Below are 24,581 nucleotides of genomic sequence, written 5' to 3'. Positions count from 1 at the left end.
TCATTACCAGCAATGTTACAAGGTCCTAATACATCCTCATAAGAAAATGGCCACATAGGTCAATTGTACCTGCACTCCAGAAAGACTCATAGGAGCATTTTCTAATATGCTGCAAGGTCGGGATGCCCTGCTGCTGGCACACAAACAACACCAGAGTGGGCAAGAAACAGGAGGAGGACTAGACAGAGGATGAGTACATACTGTAGATATACTGTGTGGAAGTCAATCAACCAAACCAGTGTTCAAGTAGTCTTACCTGACAGCCCAATATTTCACTGTCTGTCACATCACGATGACTTCCATTATCATATTTACTTTGTCTTGCATTCTGAATGTGTAGATATCAATGAGTGTGGTTTGAACAGTTTATGGCTGGTTACATTTAGATAGATATTTCAAAGTATTGCTGCCAGATGTGTGATAGCGCTGGGCCGCTGCGTCTGCATGCACTGCCATAGCAAAAAACAAAACAAACAAACGCTCTACACAATTTGCCTTTGGGCAACGCAGTCACACATCATTAAGTTTATCAAATGGGCCTGTCCGTTTTATGCCTTAAAAAATGACATCTCTGAAGTATTTTGCACACTGTAAAGCTCACACTGCTATGTAATGTTTTAACTTGTAGAAAATAACCTTTGTCTGACTAATGTGTCCTTTCTCACATAAAACACCAGCAGTTGAAATGTTACAGCTCAGAAGTAAACTAAACATGAAACTCATCCTATAGCTGTCCTGGAACTCGACTCAAATTGGCTGTTTTTTAAGTCGGAATTTAGATTTGAATCCCACTGACGACGTGTATTACATTATTGAGCTCTATAATGAATCCATTATATCAGGGTTTTCCTTATTTACAGTATGTTTTACTTTAGTCAGCTGTATTACTCAACAGTACAAGGATCCAGTCTTCCAAGCTTGCAATCATCAAAGTTTCATTCTGTTTTATTTTTTTTTAAACTGAGTTTTATGTCTCACCGTGCGGGAAGGTGACCTGGAATGGCTTGGTGGTGTTTCTGAGGTTCCACATGGTCAGGCTGCCGTCTGAGTGACTGCACATGAACTGCTTCCCTTCATGATGCCAGCCGACTGAATGGATAGCCTGCATCAGAAGGGAGTGGAGATGTTTACAAATATTTCAAAATGTTTGAGATGAGTTTTAAATGTGTCAGAATACATTTCAAAAACGAGCAGATGCCAAAAACACATCAGAACAAAAATGGAAATAATCCTTCAAAAATGTATGAGCAAAGGGCGAATTTCCAGCTTTTTTCAAAGGATGCTTTGCAATTCATGCTTTTATCTATATATGACAACAAAAAAGCACTTGACAACATCCTTATGCACAAGATTATACAGCTGACTTTAGAAAAATATGACGGAAAGCAGATATTAGAGCTCTTTGATGTTTACAATGTTGGCTTATCACTGATGTATTGGTATCAGCATACAGTATACTGTATGTTGGCCAACAAAATACATGGCACATGTGGCAGAAAAAAACCTCATTAAACATTGCAATCGTTACATAACCTGACGTGCCAGATGGTTTGTTACACAGAACCATCTGAGAGGTCGTCCATGGAAACTGTTTGGAGGGGCAGGTGATTGGATGAACCATCTTTCTATCACCGTCTTACCTTGCGAGGCAGCAAGGATTTGTGATACTGATTGGTCCGAACTACAAGCGCAAAACTTAAAGCCTGACAAGATGGATTCTTGTGTGATCTTGTGATGTCATGATCTCACGAATCCAGCTGCCTCACAAGGTAAATTTATACATAATTTATTCAAAATTACATAGTTTACCATCAGGCTGCTGCTATACAGTCCCCTTGGCCAGAAAAAAAAAGACTTACCCGAATTCCTCCATTCCCACTGTAATAAACATTTTAAACAAAAGATGAAACAGCAATGTACTATTGCATATCCCCCATGCCACTTTGTATGCACTCATACCATGTGTTGTACTCTGCCTCAGTAATTTATGCTGTATATTTTATTCAGTTTTTAAGAGAATGTACTGTTTATTTAAGTCTGAGTTTTGAATGCTGAGCCACATCTAAGATGATGATTTACTGTCAAGACAGACAATGAACTTTCTGAATCTGTAAGTACACTCGCAGACATCCAAAAATAATCAAAGATTAATTTTTTTATCTTTAAATATCGTCATTCACCCCACAGTCTGTTGGACTCTGGCAAGTATATTTAGATGCTGTTCATTTGACAGATCTGTGTGGTTTCAATGTCGAAGGGGAGAAACCATAAGGGACCATAAGCACTTTTACTCAATGTACTATAGCATAAAATGCCAACAAAAGTGGGTCTTTTATAGGTTGTTCATTAATATTAATCACTCAGTGGTAGCTTTTTAGATTAAAAAACAGAGTCTCTGTTCTGTACTGCTCAGTGATCCATAAGAAGAACAACCTTTGCTATGAAGATAAAAAAAAGATAATTTTTAAGCCAAATCAACAAATTACAAAACAGTTATGATGTTCTCGAAGCTTTCTTTGCTTTTGTTACCTTGAATTCGCTTCATATCTGTTGTTGTCTGCTAACCCTGTATCCTACTCCCACACGATCTGTCAAACAACTCGGTATCCACCCATTTACACATGCCTAAATGACAAACCCCCCCCCCCCCCCATCTGTTTCTGTCATGTCAGTGAAGTTTTAGTGCCTTTTTCACACCATTACCCGACATTGACATGGCAATGTTCCCAAACTCAGAGGGTTGACTCAGGCCAGAGGAGGAGAGGTCACTGAGAGAAATGTGAAAGAAAGCTAGAAACAACTGAGATGATTTCCATATTGCCTGCAGCACACAACAAGGAGAACAGACCACAGACCACACTCGAGTAGGAGATGGAATTCAAACAGTGCCATCTTTCTGCATGGCTTTGTGTCTGTGGATCTCCATTATGAACCCAGTCAACCATAGAAATACTGTGGATATATTGGACACCAACCATATAAATGCTAGTTTAACTTTTCTCTTGCATTTAATTGAAAATTAGGAGAACATGTACCAAACAAACTACATTTACTTTAACTTAAATTTGGCCAAAGTTATCTTTAACAGTGTAGTAGTGATGTAGTAATAATTATTGCCCTTACAGGAGATAATCACCATCTTTACAGCACGTACATACATTAACTTATTACTTTGTTACTTATATTTTGAGGAGCTCTTACATCTATTCACTTCAAAAGTACAGAATGCTACAGTCAGTGTACATCTGCTCTAATGTCAAAACTAGCACCTTGGAAGATATTTGTCTTTGCTCTACCTCCTGAGTGGCTGTGGCTCAGGGGGTAGAGCGGGTTATCCACTAATCGTAAGATTGGCGGCACAGTCCACATATCTAAGTGTCCTTGGGCAAGCTACTTAACCCCAAATTGCCCCCGAAGGCTGTGCCAGCAGTGTATGAATGTGAGCGTCAATGGGTGAATGTGGTTGGTAGTGTAAAAGTGATTTGTAGTGTCAGAGGACTAGAAAGGCACTATACAAATGCAGTCCATTAACCATTTATTTCATTCCTGATTAGCATATCTAATATGAATTAGCTTGAAACTGGGATACTGCCAAGGTCAAAGGTTTTTACAGAGTGCAGAGGATTTTGAAGGCAGAGTGGAAATTAGTTTAATAATGTAATCAGTTTAAACTCTATTTACCGCACTTGCTTTTTCCGATCCAAGGTCAAAGGTCTGTAGAGACCTCGGTTGGAACTCTGCTCTCATTAGCTGCAGTAGTTTAGTCATTCTTCTTGGACAAATGTGACTATTATTGTATTAATTAGAGTATGTGGAACATCCACATAAGATTATAAAGGTCATACATAGTTTGATGCCTCCATAACTAGGCTACAAGAGTTGGGACTTGCAGTTTTTATCACACACTGTAAATATGTCTATTCGATGCAGTGCTTATGAAGAAAATATAATGGATGCAAAATATATAACACAGCTAAATAAATTAAAACACTACAGCCAAATGTCACCCATGACTCAACATCATCCGTACAAGTATACAGCTTTTGATTTACACCAGTAACAGTAGCTGTCATTCAGTATTTCCACCCTTGTGAGTTTGTGAGATGTAACTGGTGGTGTTTTTTTCCCTGTACTCGGCTGAAGAAGTGTGAGACAGAGATGCAACGCTATGCTGGATGTGATGCACATGAAACAACATTAATGAATGTGAGCAGGATGTGAGTCTTCACAGGAGATGCGACAGGAGATGATAGACCAGCGGATGAGGAGGATCAGCGCCATGAGGTGAAAATGTCTGAGGGACAAATTGGGTTTGAGGCCACAGAGGTTAAAAAAAAGATTAAAAAAGGCAGACTTGTGTGTGTGTGTGTGTGTGTGTGTGTGTGTGTGTGTGTGTGTGTGTGTGTGTGTGTGTGTGTGTGTGTGTGTGTGTGCATTTGAGGAAAATTCTCAAACAGATGTTGCATTTAAAACTACATGATACTTTAAATTGAATTATACTAGTATTATACAGTGGATCAGCGGTTAATGGCGCTCTCTCTTTAAACATTTGTTTATTTACCTTCCACTGCTAACTGGCTGAAATGATGACAGTGGTTTATGGTGCCGTACAAGCTGTTAAGGGCAGCTTGGATTTCTATGAGCCTTTAATTACTACTTCTTGTTCAAAAAGCAGTAATTGGTTGGCAGAGAAACAGGCAATGAAATACAGCTTTTGATAGCGAGATGCTAGTTCTAAATTTAAAAAAAAAATGTTGATGCTGTTTAAAAATGAAAGTTGCTTGCCGTTCTGTTGAGAGTCCAAATATTGGCAGACAAAATCTGAATGCTCAGACAGAGGCTCCAATGTGTGTTTCTCCTTTGCTATTTAAACTAATAAATGCTTCTCATTTATTATACTGGATACCTCTGGGTGTAACGCAGAGCTACAATGTGTGCCCGTTTATGTTACAGAAATATTTCACATTTTACTGAACGTCTCCGTGGCTTATACTGGAAGTTGTGAGACATTATCTAGTCTGCTTTATTTTTTGCATTAAATTGCTTTATACTGCCATTTATTTCTTTGTATGATGAGAACAATATATATAAACCTAATGATTTAAACCATAAACCTGAATTTATCAAATAATAAGACATTATTTGTCTTTGAACCCCATCGTCAAAAACAGGGAAAAAAAACCCTCTAAACTGAGTCTAGCTGGATGAAAATCAGTAGAGGAAATAAAACAGCAGGTTAGGGGAAACATAGAGTCAGATTTGCTTTTGGCCAAATTGTATGACTCTCTTTAAAAACTGGAACTGGCAGTGTGTATAATGGGAGGAGGCTCATGAAAATAAAATTGGTTTAAAATGTCTATGATGAGGAAAAAGAAAGCAATTGACAAAAATCAGGCCAAAATAGCTCATTGGACTGTATTGTTTTTTGTGCAGTGAGATGAGGTTTCAATTGTCTATGATAGAGAATGGAAAGAGCTTCTCACAACAGTTTGGCCTATTTGCATTCACTTTTAAGTTTTAATCTCTTCTGTTCCTGCCTACTGTCATGTCACACAAGGTGCCATGCAGGCTTCAATATCAGATCATAAGGTAAAAAATAACACCTGTGGAACATCAGTCAAGCTTTATTCTGCATTAAAAAAACAAATGATGAAAGCCAATGAAATGCTGTTGAGGATGAACCATTAAATATCTGAATCTTTAACGATCTACATGTTTTTAGCTGATTTGGTTACATTTTGGCACATCTTTATATTGAAATGTCATGCTGCTTTGGCTACTAGAGGTTCCTGTTTGTACAACAATCACCTGAATTACTTTTGATACAAGAAAGAAATCTCTGAATCTGATGATTGATGAGCCAAGATCTGAAGCTCAGCAGTGCCTATTTTTTTATTTATAAGGATGTGACACCATGGTAAAATGTGAATTGTGCCTCTGAGAAGAAGGGGCATGCCATTTAAATGTTCACTTAGTTCAATCATGCAGCTCCACTGTGCAAACATGAGTCATTTTTGTTGAGAGCACAGAGATAGCTGCAATAAAACATAATCATATCAAACAAGAATGAACACTGTGACACATGGACTACTAAAAGCCGCACAAAAAGCCCCCTCTAATTTCACAGATATTTTTATAAACAAACATTTTTATAGTCTGCTGGTGTGCACAGTGAAACTCACCTCATCGTAGTAGATTCTGAAGTCAGCCTTCTTGACCCTTAGGTCCCACTGTACAACCGTCCCACTTTCAAACCCGATAAGCAGCTATAGAGGGAGGCAACAAAGAATTTAAAATGAGATATTTTCAATACCCCGAAATACGATAAAATAAATGCACATACAGCACCAATTTCATTTAATTGCACGTTTTGCGAACGTAACTTCACGTAATTGCATGTAAGCGAGCCATTTTTCATGCAGCTGCCCAAAAGGCTTTTCCTATTCCTCCAAGACTGTCTCTCTTTCCCTCTTTTAAGCCTACAGTTCCCTTCTTCAGATGTTGATACGAATGACAAAGACTTCTGTGGTTAGTGTGGAAAGGGAGGGATGATTTCCACTGTGAGTGCACGACTGAGCATGTAGGCAATTGACTTCAGCACTGCATGTATCTTACAGTAATAATATTGGCTGCCTCGGATATCTGCTAAAAGTGGTTGTTTTCGTCAACATACAATATACTGTATATTGACAGTTAACCACACTCGTATAGATTGAATGATTATACATGCACACAAGTACAAAGAGGATGCAAAAAAAATACTCAAAAACACACACAATCCCCTGTACATGTCTTCTAACCCAATCAATGAAAATAGGCCCCCGTAAATGCACGCACACAAAATAAAAAAAGCAAACCCAGCCACACACATACAAAATGCAATGCAGGAAAAGAAAGGAGAGCAGAGCTGACAAAATCAGATCAGAGACGATGGGGAGTGATGCTGGAAGAGAAGAGCTTATAAGACAGAAAGGAGGAAACAGTACTCCTGCTGAGAGGAACTGTGTGACATCTCAAATCGGAAGATGGGAAAGTAAAGGGCAGGTCAGGTGGAAAAAAGTCTGCAATGAATTCTGCAACCCTGGAGCTTTACTAACAGTGCCCAACAGGTAAGATGAACAGAAACAGCTACATGGGTGCACGAATCCTACATCTTCAAAGGCATGTGTCGTATGGATGTACAGCTAGTTTGACATGCATGGAGAGTGTCCTCCCAGGAAAAACGACAGCATCATTCATGCAAGTGACAGAAGCCCTGCAGTGGCAACTGTAATTATGATGGAAACATGGAGGGAATCATGTGATGTTATTATACAAACAAAGACCGTGCACAGAGGAGGTTGGGGTGGATGGATGGGTTGACAGAAGATCAGACTATAACACAGGAGAGCGCTGTTCGTTTCCCATTTCGAGCTGCAACATTGACTTTTAAAAACCAAAATCATGGTCATCCCATAATGTTAACCATTGTGAGAAGTGTACAATGCCTTTGAATTGAAACAGTAAATTCACTGAAAAAAGTATTCATTGATTTATTAATAAAACATGCACTTGTGTTTAAGATTATTATTTTTTTAATGGATTTGAATGTCACTGCAGGAAAAACAAAAGCACAGTTAATACTAACATTAATAGAGGCCATTATTCAGTTTCTATTCAGCTTAGGTGAGATATTCCCTGGTTCCTGTTATCATGCGTGCCGACTCACATAATGTTATCACTTACACCTGTGCTTCTCCTGCTGTGACGAGTCATTTCTCAGTCGGTCTGCTAGAAAATAACCTATTAAGCGATTTTGGGTACTAGGGATCTGTTAAAACCTCAAAACAAAATTAAATTATTCCTCCAATACTTCAAATGCTGATTATAACAGCCTGGGGAGTCTACAAGGTCTATTGCTGGAAATCATTCATTAGTGTCAAATGTTTCTATCTCTTGAAAAATGTGCTCTCTCTGTCTTTGCTTAAGTGAAAAAGAACATTTTAGTGTCATTATAATTATTGCATCATTTCCTAAACGTGTGCAAGTGATCACCGATGCCTGAATCTATTATTTATCCTGAAATTACCTACTATAACTAATAATTGGAGCCATTTTTGGACGTTGTCCAGAAAAAGTGCCTGTATCATAACTAGCATGTAGTTTCTTGTGGAGCTTGAGGTGATTAGAAATAATTGTGTTACCACTGACAGATATTTTCCCCATTACTACGTGTACTATTTTCCTTGACACTTTCTTAATAATTTTGATAGAGAAGTTGACATTGCAAAAACAAAATGTAAAAGCTTTGGAAAATAAAACATATTCTCATGTGTGTTTTAGCCATTACAAACTAAAACTGAAGGATCAATTCTTCAGTACTTACATCAATTCCCTTTAATTAAGTTTTCTAAAATGCTACACGCAACAGTCTTTCCTTCCAGCAAGTGATGGCAGCTGTAAGCCTGTGTCTCGTTTTTATGTCTTCACAGCTTGTCAAGTCTGGTTTCATCCGAAGGCGGTGAAATCCATTGGGAAAATCAATATGCTTCTCAGTGACCTCTCTTTTAGAGCGACCTCCACCTTCCTCTTTTTCCTACCAATTTGACTGCACATTGACCCTGAAAAGAACCCATCTCCTCTCAAAGGATATTATCTGGTCCCTCACACCCTTTTTCTTTTTTTATATGTGAAAAGCTGAGGGACCGAGATGAGCAACAATGGGAGGAATATATGGAAAGAAAAAAAATGTGAACAATGTAAAAGAAAGAATGCTGTATTAGATAAAGACAAAATAAAAGGTTAAGAAAAAAAACAGAGGGAGGTTGGAGGATAAATAAAAGACAGAAAAAGGGGCAGAGAAGTGGGGGAAAAAAAGAAAGAATCTCTATTTTGTAGACTGTGGTAACATGAGAGCTGGTGCTTGAGGAGAACTAGGAGATGTTGCTGGTGTTTTCTTTTATCTGCCTACTCACCTTGCCTTCATCCTTCGGGCTGTCGCTCAAATGAACCACAGGTCCTGGATGAGTTTTAGTTGATCTGGTAAAAGAGGGAAAGATAAGAGAGGAGAAAATAACAGTAACAGTGATGCAGTGTAACTATATGTGTAAGAAAACCTTCACACCCTGTTCAGAGGGGACACAGAAGGGCTGAGTGTATGATTTAATTTATCCATTCAAGTCTCAGTTGGCTGTTTAGACCACAAACAACTATTCATTTAAAGACAGATGAGGGATCTTACAATAATCATTATTAACTGAAAACATGAACGTACATGGATTTGGAATCAAAAGCAACAAGACTTTTGTAGATTGATCATTATATATACACAGAACAGTATGTTTCAGTAGTGATACAAAAACTACAGTGTACTTTTCATTGTGTTTCTTTTACATATCTGTGTGCTGCATTAAGAAGGCAGGTAGAAGTAGGTTACCCTGTGATATCATTAAATGCAAAAAACAAAAAGCTCCACCTTCACTGCATTCTTGAAACCCAACCGTTATATATTATGCAATTCTAATCCGTGTTCCTACTCATCACCTAAACATAGTCACAATTTCACAGTCACCACCTTTTGCACCCTCTACTGCAACATTATCAAAAGACAAATACAGCATGTAGCTGGCTTTTATGTTTCACCTGCAAAATATGTTGGGATCCTGACCTTTACAAAACGTCTTCATCTGTAAATATGTGGATTCTGGCAAATGACATAAATGCAGAGAGGTGGAGAATGTCATGCTTTAATAGTTAATGCAACCCTGATGAACCCGACACTGACCACTTAATCACCAACAAGGGACCAAACTTACCAGCCACAATCAGGATACTCTAATATAGTGGCTGAAATGTGAGCCGATCTGGAAAACTGAGGTAAAGTGTGACTGACACATTCATATTGGGCCCATTTAGTTATGCCTGCTGTGGGAGGGCGATAAAAACAGGAAACCACAGCAAGCACTCGAAACCCTTCTATTTAGCAGTTCAAGTCGTAAAAAACTATCCGCAATACACAACACCTGTTTAATCACTGAAGTGCCACAATGGGCGAGTGCCAAGCGCTAATCTTGCTACACCAGCCATCCAGAACAAATAATACACTGAGCTGAAATACACTTTCTGACGTAACATGAACATAAACTTTTGACCCCAGATCTTTTGTTGTGCATCAACAAACCCATACACACACACACACACACACACACACACACACACACACAGTACACACACGTACACATGCGGACAAACTGCGCCACCAATGACACCAAGTTCTTTTTGACTTTATTGAGTTATTAAGTGGCTGGAGAAGAGACGTTCACAGCAGTTATTGAATTTGGGACAGAGAGAGCTGTAGCTAACAGAAAATGTTTGCTATTGTATGTTGAAGGCCATTTTCTTTGGTTGGAGAAAGCTTTCACAGTGTGGAGACCAATATATGGATTGAGGAGAGTTAGTGAGGCACTGGCTGCTGATGAAGTTTTTACTTTCAACTGAAAAGGTGACACACAAGCAAACACTGTGTTGTTTTTACACTTTGTTATTGTACAGATTAAACATGCATTAAATTATGTTTTTGTCACCTTTTAGTTTGATGTAAAACTAACCCACGCTTCCAGCAGTTATAAAGTAGCAATATCTTTTTATTTTGATTAATTTTTCTAGCCATCTTGCAAATGCAGGTCCAATATTCACTCTCTTTTAACTCAGTTTTTTTTTCTTTTTAGCAACTAAATGCTCCACTGCATTCATTAACACTGCCTGTTTGCTGTTTGGTGTCGAGCAGGTTTAGAGCAGTTTCACTGAGAATAGCTGCCGGCTGTGTCTGAAAACAAAACTATGAGAGCTGTGACAGTGAACCAAAACAATAAAGTTGCGGGCTGGACAGCTAAACAATGAGCTGAAATTAGCTATAAAGCTCTGTAAATCCGAGGGGAGCTGCAGATTCTGGTGATAATTCTCTGTTTCTTCATCACTATGAGCATAGCCTCTAACATTACACATTTGTTTGTTTGTAAATCCCAAAATATAAATTATAAAAACTATTTATAACAAGATAATTATTGAGATTTAGAGGTGTTATGAAGTGGATTTTATTACATTCGGTCAGTGCTGAGGGTACATCGGATGCATAGAAGACTCTTCCTTGGCTCAGTAAGGGTCATCATACCACATAGTCCACACCAGTTAACACCAGTAAACCAAATAATATTTCTAGGTTGTGTGAAACAGTGCAGTCTGGCATCAGTGGGATGACAGTTTTCCCTCACACTCCTCTCTCTTTCGTTGAGGTGCTATGGAAACAGACTAATTAATATATTCCTAACAGATTGTTTTGGAGCCAGACTGAGCATTAACATGGTTAATCACCTTGCTTCAAGAGAAATCCATAATGATGAGATGATTAAAATCAAAGGGAGAGTGTACTGTACATTGCATTATATCAGTAATAAAGGGTATAAAAATACTGCAAAATTTTCTTCAACAAACTGACTTTACTTCAGCCTGAAGACACAATATTGTCTTCACGACTTAAAGTCTGTAGAAGTCAGATGCAATGCCTTACTGCTATATTAGTTTTACAGCAGTAGGTGATCTTCAGTCAGCCTGCATTGTTCAGAACTGTGTATGCTCAGTCTGCTGCTTCTATCACAACTTGAACTGAGACCGGAGATCCGCTGACACTAACTCTCAGTGAAATTACACGTTAACATCTCTGCCAGCCCCCACAGTGGAGGGTGCTCTGGGTACGTTAGGTCACAGAGACTTACAGAAGAGCTGGTGCTTTCACACACGCACGCACGCACGCACACACACACACACACACACACACACACACACACACACACACACACACACACACACACACACACACACACACACACACACACACACACACACACACACACACACACACACACACACACACACACACACACACACAAACCTTAATTCAACCTGAGGACCTGCAGATCAAGTAAGCTGACTGATTTATCCAACACATTTAAGTAGGTGGATTTGAAAGAGAAAAGAAAAAAAGAAGACTTTATGTACAAGTAAGAAAAATGAAGTAAAAGACATCCATCCAGATATTCTCAACCTGCTATCTGCCTGAGGAGGCATGTTTTAGCCTCTAGGCAAAACATCTGGTTTCAGAAGTTGTGTGAGAATCCACTGACCTGTGCAACCTCTGTTGGACACAGCCCTGTCACATTCTACTATAAAACCTGTATCAGGCTATTTTATATCAAGTATACTGTTCAGTTTCTATGACAAAATCATTTAGAGAAGATATTCTAGCCATCGTGACTGATGAGCATTTGTCTCTGTCAAGTCTGCTGCTGTCATATCAACATATTTAAAGTTTAAACCTTGTCTTTTCACCCTCATTTGTTTGGGATCAGGCTGATGTTGAGACCTCTCAGTTTATTTTCTAATCTTCATAGCAGAACTAAACAAACATGCCAATGTTTATTTCAACTGACATGATGCCAGGCGTAAACACTATTTTCTTCATCACAGGGATCTATTGCTGCAGCAGAGTGTGCACTGGGCTTCTGTGTTTTCCCATAGCTCCTTGACTCATTTTTATATCTCATTTTGGAATGAATCTCTTGAAGATGAAATTGTGAATTAAATATGTTGCAAACCCATTTGAATTTCAATGAGAGCCCGGCCCTCCTGTTGTGCCCAGTGGCCCCAGTTGAATTGTTACTATAACAGATTCTTTTCAAGAGAGCATATTTTGGTTTGTATTGAATTAATGCATCAGTGAATGTCTGTCACACACACAAACATTATGAGGACACAAATGCAAATAGAGGTGTAAACACACAGAAATACACACACCAACTGTGACTCACACTCTGTTGTTTGCACACAGTGGAAAGAGTAAATTAGTTCTCTCTTGCACACTCAATGTTCCACCGCAGAAACAACACAAAGTCACCCCATCTCTATTCATGTTCAGAGGAAAAAGTCCCCAGCCAAACTACAAAACTCCCCAGTCGATGCGTTGATGAGAGAAGATTTCTTCCTCTGCTAGTTCAACTTTTTGTGAACTCAACTTCAGAAAGGTAAGGAGTGCTGAAGGGTTAGAAAATGCTGTAAACTGAAACAGAACATTATGCAGAGACTTATTGTTGAACTGGCAGAGTACGCTACCGACTCTAGTCATAAAAGCATAGTAACAACCCATATTCTGGTAGGTTAGTGAACTGTCCCTTCACAGGTCAGCTGACAAAGTAGATCCATCTCCCTAAATCAGTAAATATGCAAGTAAACTGGACATACATAGAGTTAAAAGTCATTTTAAATTCTCCCCATATACTAAAAATAAGTCTCTTTGTAGCTCTAATAACAGAGAATTAGCTGTTAGTAGGGGCTTGACTCCTGCTATGTGAAAGCAGACAGGAACAGGATGTGCAACAAAGTGCTAACCCCAGGGTTTCCCCAAGGAAAATGGTTAGCGGAGGTGCTAAGAAAAAAGCAAGAATGGTGTGACAAGAAAAGACTGACTCAATTTATTCTCTGCCTGTGTAAAAATTATATGAACTGGCTTAGCGATTGAGGAAAAAACCGAACTACGGCATAGAAAGCCAAAATCACGATGTCACAGCCGGCCTACAATTAGAGCCTCTCCTCTTTTTCACTGAAATTTAATGTTATATTTCATAAATGTATAATAATATGCTGATGGTGTTTGGGGGCAGCACTACAATAACATATTTACATATATTATGTATCTGGTTGTCTTACATGTTTTTTAAAAAAGTCATTAGATGATAAACAAAGAACAAATACTAACACGAGAACCCTCAGACATTCACCTGTGATGAGGAGGAAAGTCCCCTCTGTGTTGACTCCCAAACGCTCGAACAGCCTCTCGGTCTCTAAGGCTTTGGCAGTGATTGGCATACAGCCCTCCCACACACACACACATCAATGTTATGACTGCTCACTATAGTTTGGACTGTCACAGGGCAACAAGATGGCTTGGTATGTAAGTGACTTGTGACTGACACTGCAGCAGGGGATTTGTCAGGGTATCACCAGAGGAACAGCGTAGGTGGGTGAACAGATGGGAAACAAAGGGCATACAAAGCAACTGAGTGCCACTTGTGTATTTGATGGTGCTTTAAGTTGTCAATCTGCAGTGCATGCCAGCTAAACAGCCAACTCTGGCAACAAGCAAAAGTGCATGTCAACAAGTTAATAAAGGCTTCTGCAATATTTCACACAAATGTGAGACGTTATATAACATCATAAATACATATTGCCAAATGACAAAATAACCACAGAAGAAGGACAAAGCTTGCAATTGTGTTTTCCCTCATAGTCTGTCTGTGACACACTGTGAAATGTATTTTGATTAGTTTTTAGATATTTTAGAATTTTCTTTTAGGAGCCACATGTGTCATTGTTTGGAGCATCAGCTACTCACAGTTCAATGGCCTTATTCCACATGATGACATATCCCGACAAAATGAAGGACTCGATGTTGACGATGTGTGTGTTTCCGCGCTCCGTCCCCACGTACAGCCATTTACTCTGGAAGGGAAGGTGGCAAAATGTGATCCTGAAAAACAAGAAACAGAAGAGGAAAGAGATTTGGTGTTAGAATCTGAACAGTTAAAAAGAAAAGTCTCTGCTTGACAAGTATGTGAGTGTTTCTATGCAGTGTGGATAAATAGTGTATTCTTGGACTTTTGTATATATATAGTTAATGACCTTTATCTGTTTAAGTTGGAGTGACATGTGACATGTCTCTTCAATTGACAGACATGTCTTTTGGTAGAATCAATAATTGGGACAATTATTGGACAGAAATCAAACTGTTTAAAACTGCAATCCAGTGTTCTTGTTGTTATTCTTCTTGCCTCCTTAGCTGTGACGTTAGCAACCTGCAAATTTGAATATGTATTGTTCACAGCAGTTGGCAGTACCCACTATGTCAATTTCATGACAATAATATCCAACTAATGTTCAATGGTAATAACTACCTTACTGCACAGCAGTCATGCCATGACTCATTCATGAAATTCACGGACTGACTCATTATGAATTAAGGTTTGATTTTATGCTCGACAGGAATATTTTTTTTTCCTCCACCAAGTGGTTTTTAATTTATGGGTATTATCGCCTACATTTGCTGCTTCTGACCTTTATGTTGCCTCTCCTGCTTCTGTCTTTTAAGGGAACTTTTGCACTCTGCCTTTACGCTCGCTCTGAGCTGATATAAATAGTTTTTTCAAACAGCTCTTCACAACTACTGCCAGAAGTAGAAGCCTGAACGTTTTCTGTATGTGTGGTTACGTTACTCAGTAGTCTGTAGACATACTGTACTGTACGCACCATTTCATATACACTCACTACTATTCTGTGAAAAGCTTTGAAAAATATAAGGTTTTATTTTTATTTTTTTTGTAGCAAATCAATAAATGACCATACAACTGAGAGAGGTATTTGTGTGGCATGTAAAAATAATTATGAAGTGACGCAAGGGTGCTTGACCTATTAGCCTACTGCACTGGCATTAGTATCCATCACCTTTGTAAGCACCTTAACCACAGAATAAAGATAAGCACACACAAAGTCCCTACCGCCCATGCTGAGTACCTTGTAAAGATGTGGGGATCAGTGGGCTCCAGCCTCATATCCACCCGCCCAGCAAGAGGCAGGATTATTAGATAGAAGACAAATGAGATGGCAGACAATTCAATAAGGATTTTAGGGGCTTGGGGAGATGACAATATTCAAACTGGCAGGGAGGGTGGTTGGGGGGGAGAAGTCCTATGCAAGCAGAAGAGGATTATACACTGTACTGTGTCTTTGTTTGAAGAAGCTTTCTAAATTGACCTTTCTGGATTATTAGATCTAATTCTTTAACATAAAGAGCAATGTAAACCCTCTCAAGAACTTGCGTGTAGAAGGTACAGTGATCCTCTTACTTTGTCAGTCTCCTTGTCAGTCAACCTCTTTGGACTGACTACCTCCATTATGAGTTTACCAATAAAATAAAATGTCACAGACAAAAAAGAAATAAAAGACAAGGTTTTTGGCAAGGGTAAAATCAATGACGGAGAGGCTGAGAAGATGACAGCCAGTAGAAGGAGGTAAGCAGTGATGAATATAGTTCCAGAGGGCAATTTGGGGAAAGTCAAAGGCGAGGTTTTGACTCCAGACAGTCGGACCAGGCACCGTCATTTGGCCTTTATAATTATCAATCAAAAGAGGACAGGATGAGACGTGGGTTTAGCCGCCGGTTGACCGGCCACTGCAAGAGCAGCTGAGGAACAAATACCCTTACTGAAGTAAACAGATGTAGAGATTAATTGAATTGGCGACATCGTCTAGGGAACTGACGACCTTGCCATCTGTTCTGTATGAGATGTGGCACAACTGTTTAAGGAATTCTACGAAGACTCTGTGTATCAGCAAGGAAATGTCATGTCTGATAAATTAAAACCAGATGACTGCAATAGCTTAAATGGCTCTTAACTGCCCACAAAACTGAGTGTCCAGTGTTTTGTGTATTTTAATGCACATTTTGTTTCGGAGTTTTTATTTCTTTTGACAGCTGCATGACAGGCGAGGAGGCTGACTGACAGTTATCACAAAACAATCCTCTCCATTGTTCCCACTGATTCATACACTATTGTTGAGAAATGCTGAGGGGGTGTTTAGGTGCTAATTGTCAGAGGTTCAGCCTAGAGATACAGAGCTAAATGGTAAGTCACTGCGCTGCCTCTGACTGATGATTCATGATGCCCTTTTTCTCCTTTTAACTTTAAAAATAATACACTGCTCTGCCAGAAAGAGCTAGTGGTTCTGCCTCCTACCACATTGCACCACAAGACAGGTACAGACTACAGGAAAAGGTTTTCCAACATTTCTGAAGCAACCCCATTATTCCTATCTTTAACCTGTGTATGTGTGTGTGGGCATGTGCATCACACAGAGATGGGCTAAAGATCTAAAATATAAAAATGGACAGGTTTCTAGTCATTCGTATTACCATCTATATCACATGTGTATATAATTACTGTTATTGTTGTTTCAATAATGGAATTTCAGCTATTAATTAAGTCCGCTAAAGCACGACTTTGGCAGTGGACTTGTAATCTGGCTCTGAATGGGGATTTTTGCTTCCCTGCCTTCAATTCTTCTCCTTTGCTCTCCTCTGTGTCAGGTTCTGTTTGTACGAGGGTGGGGATGAGCTACGCACACGCACACACACACACAAACACACAAACACACACACACGCATGCACGCACGCACACACACACAGCAGACAGTAGAGCTGAGCAGCCACAGCAAAGAGAGTGGAACAGAGTTTTGGTTATACTTTATTCAGGGCTTGTTATCAATAAGTGAAACAAAATCCAATCCATATATCAGTACCCCTGCAGGTTTAAGACAGAAGCAATTGCCCCTTTTGTTTTTAGAGTGCAGGTTCTGTCATTTTCTCTACAAGTCAGTGTGATTTAAACAAGGTTAGATTAAAAAAATAAAATAAAATGATGTCTGTAGTTCTAACACATGCTGCTAATGACTTGAACCCTGTCACTGCATTACAAAGACTTCAGGTTCTCTCCTTAACAACTTGCAGACAGTAGACGGATCTCACAAACTCTTCCGGCTTATTATCCTTTAAGGCTTATGACAGTGCCCCTGGTTGAGTTTTATAATGTTTTTGTTTTGTTTTTTTACTTCAGGCATGAAATTCTTGTCTCAGGGAGGAAGCTTATTGTTCTCTTGTGATGAAAGTTTCAGTAGAGAGAAAACATGCACTTTGACTCAGCTTAAGTCCTTGACTTGACTACTATCCTATTACTAGTGCTTGTCAAAATGGTGGTAAAATGATGGTATGTATTAGAACTTGTGCCTGTGCATTTTTATGAACACATTTTGTGGAAGAATACTACATTGTGGCTAGTGTGCTTTTTGAATCTCTATCACATTCAATCACATTCAGTAGAAATGTAGTCATATAGTCATGTAGTCATATGTGACCTTGCCCCTGGCACAGGAGCTATTTGGTGAAAATTAACTTTTAGATGGAATGAATGGACAGATTTTTCTTGCAGAAGAAAATGAAATATGACCAGAAACAGAAAAAAATAACATTTTGAAGGTTTTGCTTTGAATACCTCCTTTCAAAGACAGGAAGGATTATTCACTCAATTTATACCAGCATGTCTGAGCTTTGTTGATGCCCTCAATGGGTGAGAGGGTAATGGGAAGACTTTTCTTTGAAAATAATTTTCTATAACAAAAAAACAACAGTTTCTTTGTTCAGCATATCACTCAATAATGTTTTGAGACTTAATGCTAATGATTAAAACAAATATCTCCAATACTGGTTTGCTTCCTGTGCTATGATTAATTAACACAAAAAAGTACCCTCTGCTGTTGAAATGATGAAATGTACAAAAAAGGGGGGGGAATTCAAAGATTTTGAGGCGAGCAATATCTAATTTTGTCTTGGGCGAAAGTTAAAATATAAGGCATGTAGTCAAATTAAGTACTGTAAGGCTTATTTTTTGAATGCAGAAAAAAACTATACGATCAGGATGTATGGGCAATACAATATTGCGCAATTGTCTAATCAAACTTGCAGGAAAACTACATGCCAATCAAAATAAACTCTTCTAGTTGAAGAGTTGAGTTGAACATCTAACATATAGTGGTATAGCAGTGAAGGATGTTAGATCTCTATCTAAAACTAGGGGTACAATAGATAAGGTTTATTCTATTCCACACAAACTTCACAAACTAAATGCTCATTACACAGACGTGGGTCTCTACCCCACACACTACTATGGGAGAAGCAGAGTGCATGGGTGTAAACCCTCAGATTGATCTATGTGTTCCTGAGAACCCTAAAACAAGGTAATGAGAATATTACTCCACCTAAAACTACCTAAGGTGATGTCTTTATCAACTGACTCACTTCTGTGTGCCTGTAGGGGCCCCAGAGGTTCCCCACTTTAAGAAGGAAGAAAGAGGATACATCATTTCCACAAACAAGAATCAGCATGTAGGGGCAATTGTTTGCCATTAAAATGTAATGGTCGAGATGAGAGGTTGAGATGTCTCTGCTTGGAAACAGCAAAGAGCATTTGCTTGCCACTATATCCCCTTCTTCATCAGTTAGTCCAAAGAGTGAGGAAGTGTGACATTAAGATCCAAAAAGAGAAACCTGGAAGACATCACTTCTGCTTTAAGCACAAGTAGAGGGTGCTGGGAGTTGTTGAAATTTGGCCCCGTTGGAGAAAGGTCTTTTAAAGTCTCTTAAAAAAAATGGACAGAAAGGAAACACAGTGGAAATAACCGTAACAAGCGTAATAAGGGTCCTCTGAATTTCAGTCACACTCAATGGGTCTGGCCCTTCTACAACTAGTCAGCCAGGATTCTGCAGTGGTCACATTTTTTCCAGCCCATTGAGCACTTATGTCCCATTGCATCTGATGGTGTCACAGGTAGGACCTTAGCTGTCACAAAACACTAACACCGAAGAAACAAACCTCTCCTCTGGCTTCTGGGACCCCCAAGTGGTGTCAGATATGGAAGCACCAGAGAGGCTGTCACAGAGAAGGGTGGATCTGTTATTGCCAGAGGACAATGACGTTCAGCCACATCTGCCAGACTCCAACAATAACCTGAACCATGACATAGCTCCTGGCATTACTAACACATTTGGCTCATACTAATAGAAATTAGACTCATCTCATCTTCCGTCATGCACACACCAAACAGCCTGCCGTAAGGTAGATCTTTAAAAATATTCCACCAGCTCTCTGTGTGGATGCCAGTTTGTCGCAGCCACAAGAAACTAGCTTATGTCGCAGAAGAGTTTAGGTGGCAGTATTTCAAAGGAGACGGATTCAGCTGCATAACAGCAACTGGAAAGTCAGCACTCACAGCCTGTAGTGGTGTCAAGTTGTTGGTGTCCCACAAAGCAGAGGGGGTTTGGCAATTTGAGTTCGAAGAGAAAGCTTTTTTTCTCAAGTTTATCAGACAGGGGGAGAAAGGGTCAGAGGCAGAAGCAGATAGAGGAGCAGGTCTCATCCTGCCAACACTCTGCTTCACTGTCTTCCAGATTGAACTGATTAAATGTGTCTTTATGGGGAGAGAACTTTCACCGCTGCTGGTGCTGTAGCTCAAAGTCCAATAGTCAGGATATGCTTGATGGTCTTAAACATACTGTGAGAGGTCCTCCGGTGCCAGTATTCTGGTGCAGAGGACACTGCAGTGATCTCTGAGAGAACTCTCTGAGGAATACATTTGTAAAAGGTATATAGGACTAGTTTTTGGGGTTTTGAAGAGCTCAGTCCTCACTGCAGAGTGTACATGGTGTGTGGTGTGAGTGCCTGTATGTGCAGATATGTGCTTTTTATATTCATAGGAATTCATTCTTACCTCTCTCTGTTGAATTTGAGTGAATGCAGGATAGCTGGCCGCCTCTGACGGAGATTCCACAAGTGTAGCGTGTCGTCTGCGCAGGCTGTGACCAACGCCCCCTATAGGCCATAAAAAGAAACATCATTACTCCATCGTTACGAGGACACAGAGGAGGAGGAGGAGAATGTACACTTCCAAACAAGAAGGCTCAGAATATAACTTCGTTCATATCATGCTAATAGAGAATGTGCTTGAGCCTTTGTGCCTGCATATTTTAGTTTTTTTGGCAGCTGGGTCAGTAAAAATATAAAATTGAACCCTGAAACACAAATCCATAGAACCTGCCGTGTTTTTGTGTTAAACAGCAGAAGCAAATAAGCAGCAAAAAAACCCAGATACGCTGAAAAATGCATTTTCCAGACTATCAAAAACAAACAGACATCATGAAACTGGATGAAAACCGTGAGAAGAAAATGACAAACCCTGTTCAAATAATGTCAGCTGGTTACGACCCTTGTTCTAAGGATGGCAGATTGTAATTACAGTGAAATTCCCAGTGCGGCTTTGCTTTGAGGGCGTCACTGTAAAGACTGGAGCCCAGGGGAGAATTAGCTTTAGATTACAAACTTAATCATGGGATTAAAAACTGTGCAGTGCAAAGAAGGATGGATGTCTCTTCCCACGGATTTCCATATTGTGTGAATGTTTTCCCCTTATTCATCTACATAGCTTCATTATTTATGGCATAATTTAATTTTTTTTTTTTTTTTAAACAGTAAATATGACATGTAGATGTATGTTATGTTAGTATTTCCTGCAGTTGTTCTTAAACTACAGTAGACATTAATATGATTATTAATGGGAAAAAAGAGATTAATGACGGTCCAACAATAAAAGCATTGTCTGGTATACTCTTCATCTGTAACTAACCCCTGTTACCACTTTCTATTAACGTTCTAGATAGGAACGGATGACCTGAGCTTTTCAATGCCGCTCCTGACTCTTAACGTCTCACTTATAAAGGTTCAGGTCAAAACCTGGTGTATGGCCAGACTGACTGTATATGGCCAGACTGACTGTATATGGTCAATGTGCAAAAATGTGCCCAATCTGTTCGAGAAATAGTCAGCAGTATTGTCTATAATGTGAATTCATGGATATTAACTGATCATCTGCAATTTTCTGATTTGTGGTCCCAATAATATTTGTTGTTAATGTGTGTTGATGAGCACATCACATTACATGGTTAAGCAACGTTTGAGTAAAAAAAAGCAAAGGAAGATTTATTGAACATAGATATTTGAGCATTTTCCACATACTTCCTCCTGTTTTATTTGATGCCCCTCCTTCCATACACACATTTAAAAAAAGTTACGCTGCTACTTATCCATGTCAAATTGGACTGATGAGGGATGTGCTGATGATTGTTGGCACTTTGAGGATATTAAAATGTCTGATATAGGATTTGATTGTGTTTTACAAAATTTTTTCTTTCAATTTCCCTCTTCTCTAATACCGTTATCAGAATCAAAATCCTAGTTGGATTTTAGTCTGTTATTCAAGAACTAAAAACTCTTAAGTTACCACTTTTATGCGCTATCAGACATTTCTTTGAACAGAGGTTTTTGCTTTCATTAAGATATTAGACATTGCGAATTCACCCTCAGCTCAGAATAAAACATTTGCCTGTCCATCTTTTAACAATTATGAGATTTTTTTTTACAAGACTGTGACTCTATTCAGACACGACAGCTGTCAGTTTGTTCGCGCAGCCCCTGCAATGAAATCTCAGTTTAATTAAAAAAAAAAACTGGCACAAAGGTTTAGACACGTAGGATCAATGAATAATTACCTCTATTACTCATGATGTGATTGGTCGCACTGACGGTACATTATTATCAATAATATTGGAAATTACATTTTAATATTTCTGAGTGAGCAGGATCGAGCGGCATCACTGAATGCTGTTGAGGTCAAGATACAAACAGATATCTAGAATATTAAATCTGCTGCCTTTTCGAGTGCAAATCATCAAACACATTATTACTGGATCGAACTGTGAGCTAACAGTCTCATCTCTATGTCTTTGATCTACAGTATATTTTTTAAATCTTTAACCATATTTTTCATCTTCAGTTGCTGCCTCCTGTGTTTTGTCCACCTGTAAGATGAAAGCTGAATGCTGATATTGAAAATGTAATGTAGGCTACAGCCTGATACACATTTAGATTCACTTTATCATCCATTAAGGAAATGTAAGTCTGGTAAATAATGAATTAATGGACAACACTGAATAAAAAATGTATTGTGTTAACACTTAAACACTTTTCACTACTCTGACTCAGGCATTTAAAGATAAATGTGCACTGTCCGCATACACATGCATTACTATCTCTGCATCCACTGGATTCAAATGGAGGCTTTACCTTTTATTTACCTGTTGCCATGGTAAATCTTGGTATAAAAGCTCCACTGATGATGTCTTTTTTCATTCACCATACACGTGCTTAACTCAAAGTGAGCATACTCAGAGTTGATTGAACTAAATCTGATCAGCTGTCCTGTATTTCCCATTTCATAATAGTCAACTCAGTTCAAGGTTAGACTCAGAGTTTGTAGAACCTGCTATCTGCAATGAACACCTGCTCATTAAAAATGCCATTAGACTTGATTATATGAAATAGAGTAATCAGAAACACATAATGAGCCAACCATGTGCTACACTTGGCTGGAGCTTACACAGTTAACAGAGAGGACTACAGAATTGATAAATATCAAAGCTAGATGAGAGCTGATGTTATGGACTGAGATAATTTAACTTAAAACTGCTGGAATTACTGACCCTTACTTATAATCATTTCTGTCGCCTCTTTAGCACCATTAATAACTCCACAATTATTATTATTATAATTTTTTCCCCTGGTGATCATTTATTTTTCTACCTGTCACCTAAACTGTCGAGGAAGGCCACCACAAAGGTGGAAAGATGACCTATGCAGAGGAGGGGAGAGTGAAACAGAGGTGGAGTAGCAGCTTGGAAAGAAACAATACCAGACAGGGAGAAGAGGGAACATGAGAAGCACACAGGGAGAGAGTTGGGTCCGCAATTCCATTATGGTTCCATTATGGTATAATTATCTTGATGTCTCGATGGCAACACAGGCGAGGCGACCAGGCACAGGTACAGTGAGCAGCAGGGGTAAAAGAGACAATCGTCTGGGCCCAGAGAAAATTGCACAACAAAAGCAGCAGGAAAATTGCTTCAGGCGTGTTTATGTGTATCTATGGTCTAATAACACAGTGTTGGTTTCCCCCACATTTCTCTTACATCCATACATACAAAAAGGCAAAAAATTAATGGGTTTAATTAAGCTAATATACATAATTCTGATCAGTTACATTAATAAGTACTTCTGTATTGATTTGGTCAGTGGGATTTATAGCCAGTTACTCTCATTAAACACTTTGTGGATCAGAAGAACTATTATTGGTTAATTTATCAATAGGTAAGTCATTGTGTGGTCAGATGCAAAGTCATGCATGAAACTAAAATTTAATGTATTCCAATGTTGCAATGAGGCACGTAGTATGGTAGATTTTAACAGCACCTAAAAACAAAGCTGAAATGTTTGTATGTAATTTAAGAAAATCCGAAGTTAATAAAATGAAACTTAGTGTTGGTTCATCAGCTGCAGAGACCTAATTTAGTTCTCCAAACAGGCAATTTTGAGCCATGTCAAAGGTTAATGAGGTCTGTGTCTGGCTGCCTAGATGTGTTACCGTCTATTCCATCTGTTTCACTCCTTTTCCTCCTCTTTGTCCTTTTCTACCTCAACCTCTGTGCAGTTTGAATAATAAGATTCAAGATTGAATAGAACACTTAAAATCTTTCTAAGATGGTCAAGTTTAGGTCAAAAAAACAAGTTTCCCTTCAAACAGATGAGAGCTTTACTACCAATAATCTAACTTTACGTATGAAGTTTATCCTGCACCTCATTAGTTTGTTATTGTTTGAAACCAGTAATTGATGCACTACTCAGATGACTGGGATGTCTGATTTCCTCACATAAATTCCCGCCACTAGTCTCTATTGCTATGTACCTCATAAATGCTGCCATGTGCGCTGTAATGATATGAAATATAGTTCAGTAAACATTATCGAAGTGCTAAGAAAGTAGAATTTCTGAATTGCTTC

General features: G+C 38.9%; 1 protein-coding gene across 2 annotated transcripts in view; it reads right to left on the bottom strand.

Moving 5' to 3' along the window:
• Positions 1–24,581, bottom strand: part of stxbp5l (syntaxin binding protein 5L) — a 150,455-nt gene that overhangs the window by 50,194 nt on the left and 75,680 nt on the right. For both annotated transcript variants that reach the window (XM_062431651.1, XM_062431652.1), the window contains exons 4-8: positions 20,405–20,505; positions 14,423–14,557; positions 8,955–9,018; positions 6,183–6,266; positions 979–1,102 (exon numbers count right to left, since the gene is read on the bottom strand). In XM_062431651.1, coding sequence (XP_062287635.1) covers positions 979–1,102; positions 6,183–6,266; positions 8,955–9,018; positions 14,423–14,557; positions 20,405–20,505 — 508 coding nt within the window. The remainder of the gene's footprint in view (positions 1–978; positions 1,103–6,182; positions 6,267–8,954; positions 9,019–14,422; positions 14,558–20,404; positions 20,506–24,581) is intronic.

Source organism: Scomber scombrus, chromosome 13 (assembly GCF_963691925.1).
Source record: "Scomber scombrus chromosome 13, fScoSco1.1, whole genome shotgun sequence".
Classification (NCBI taxonomy): domain Eukaryota; kingdom Metazoa; phylum Chordata; class Actinopteri; order Scombriformes; family Scombridae; genus Scomber; species Scomber scombrus.
The sequence above is the reverse complement of the archived record's forward strand: the minus strand, read 5'-3'. Positions and strand labels throughout refer to the sequence as shown.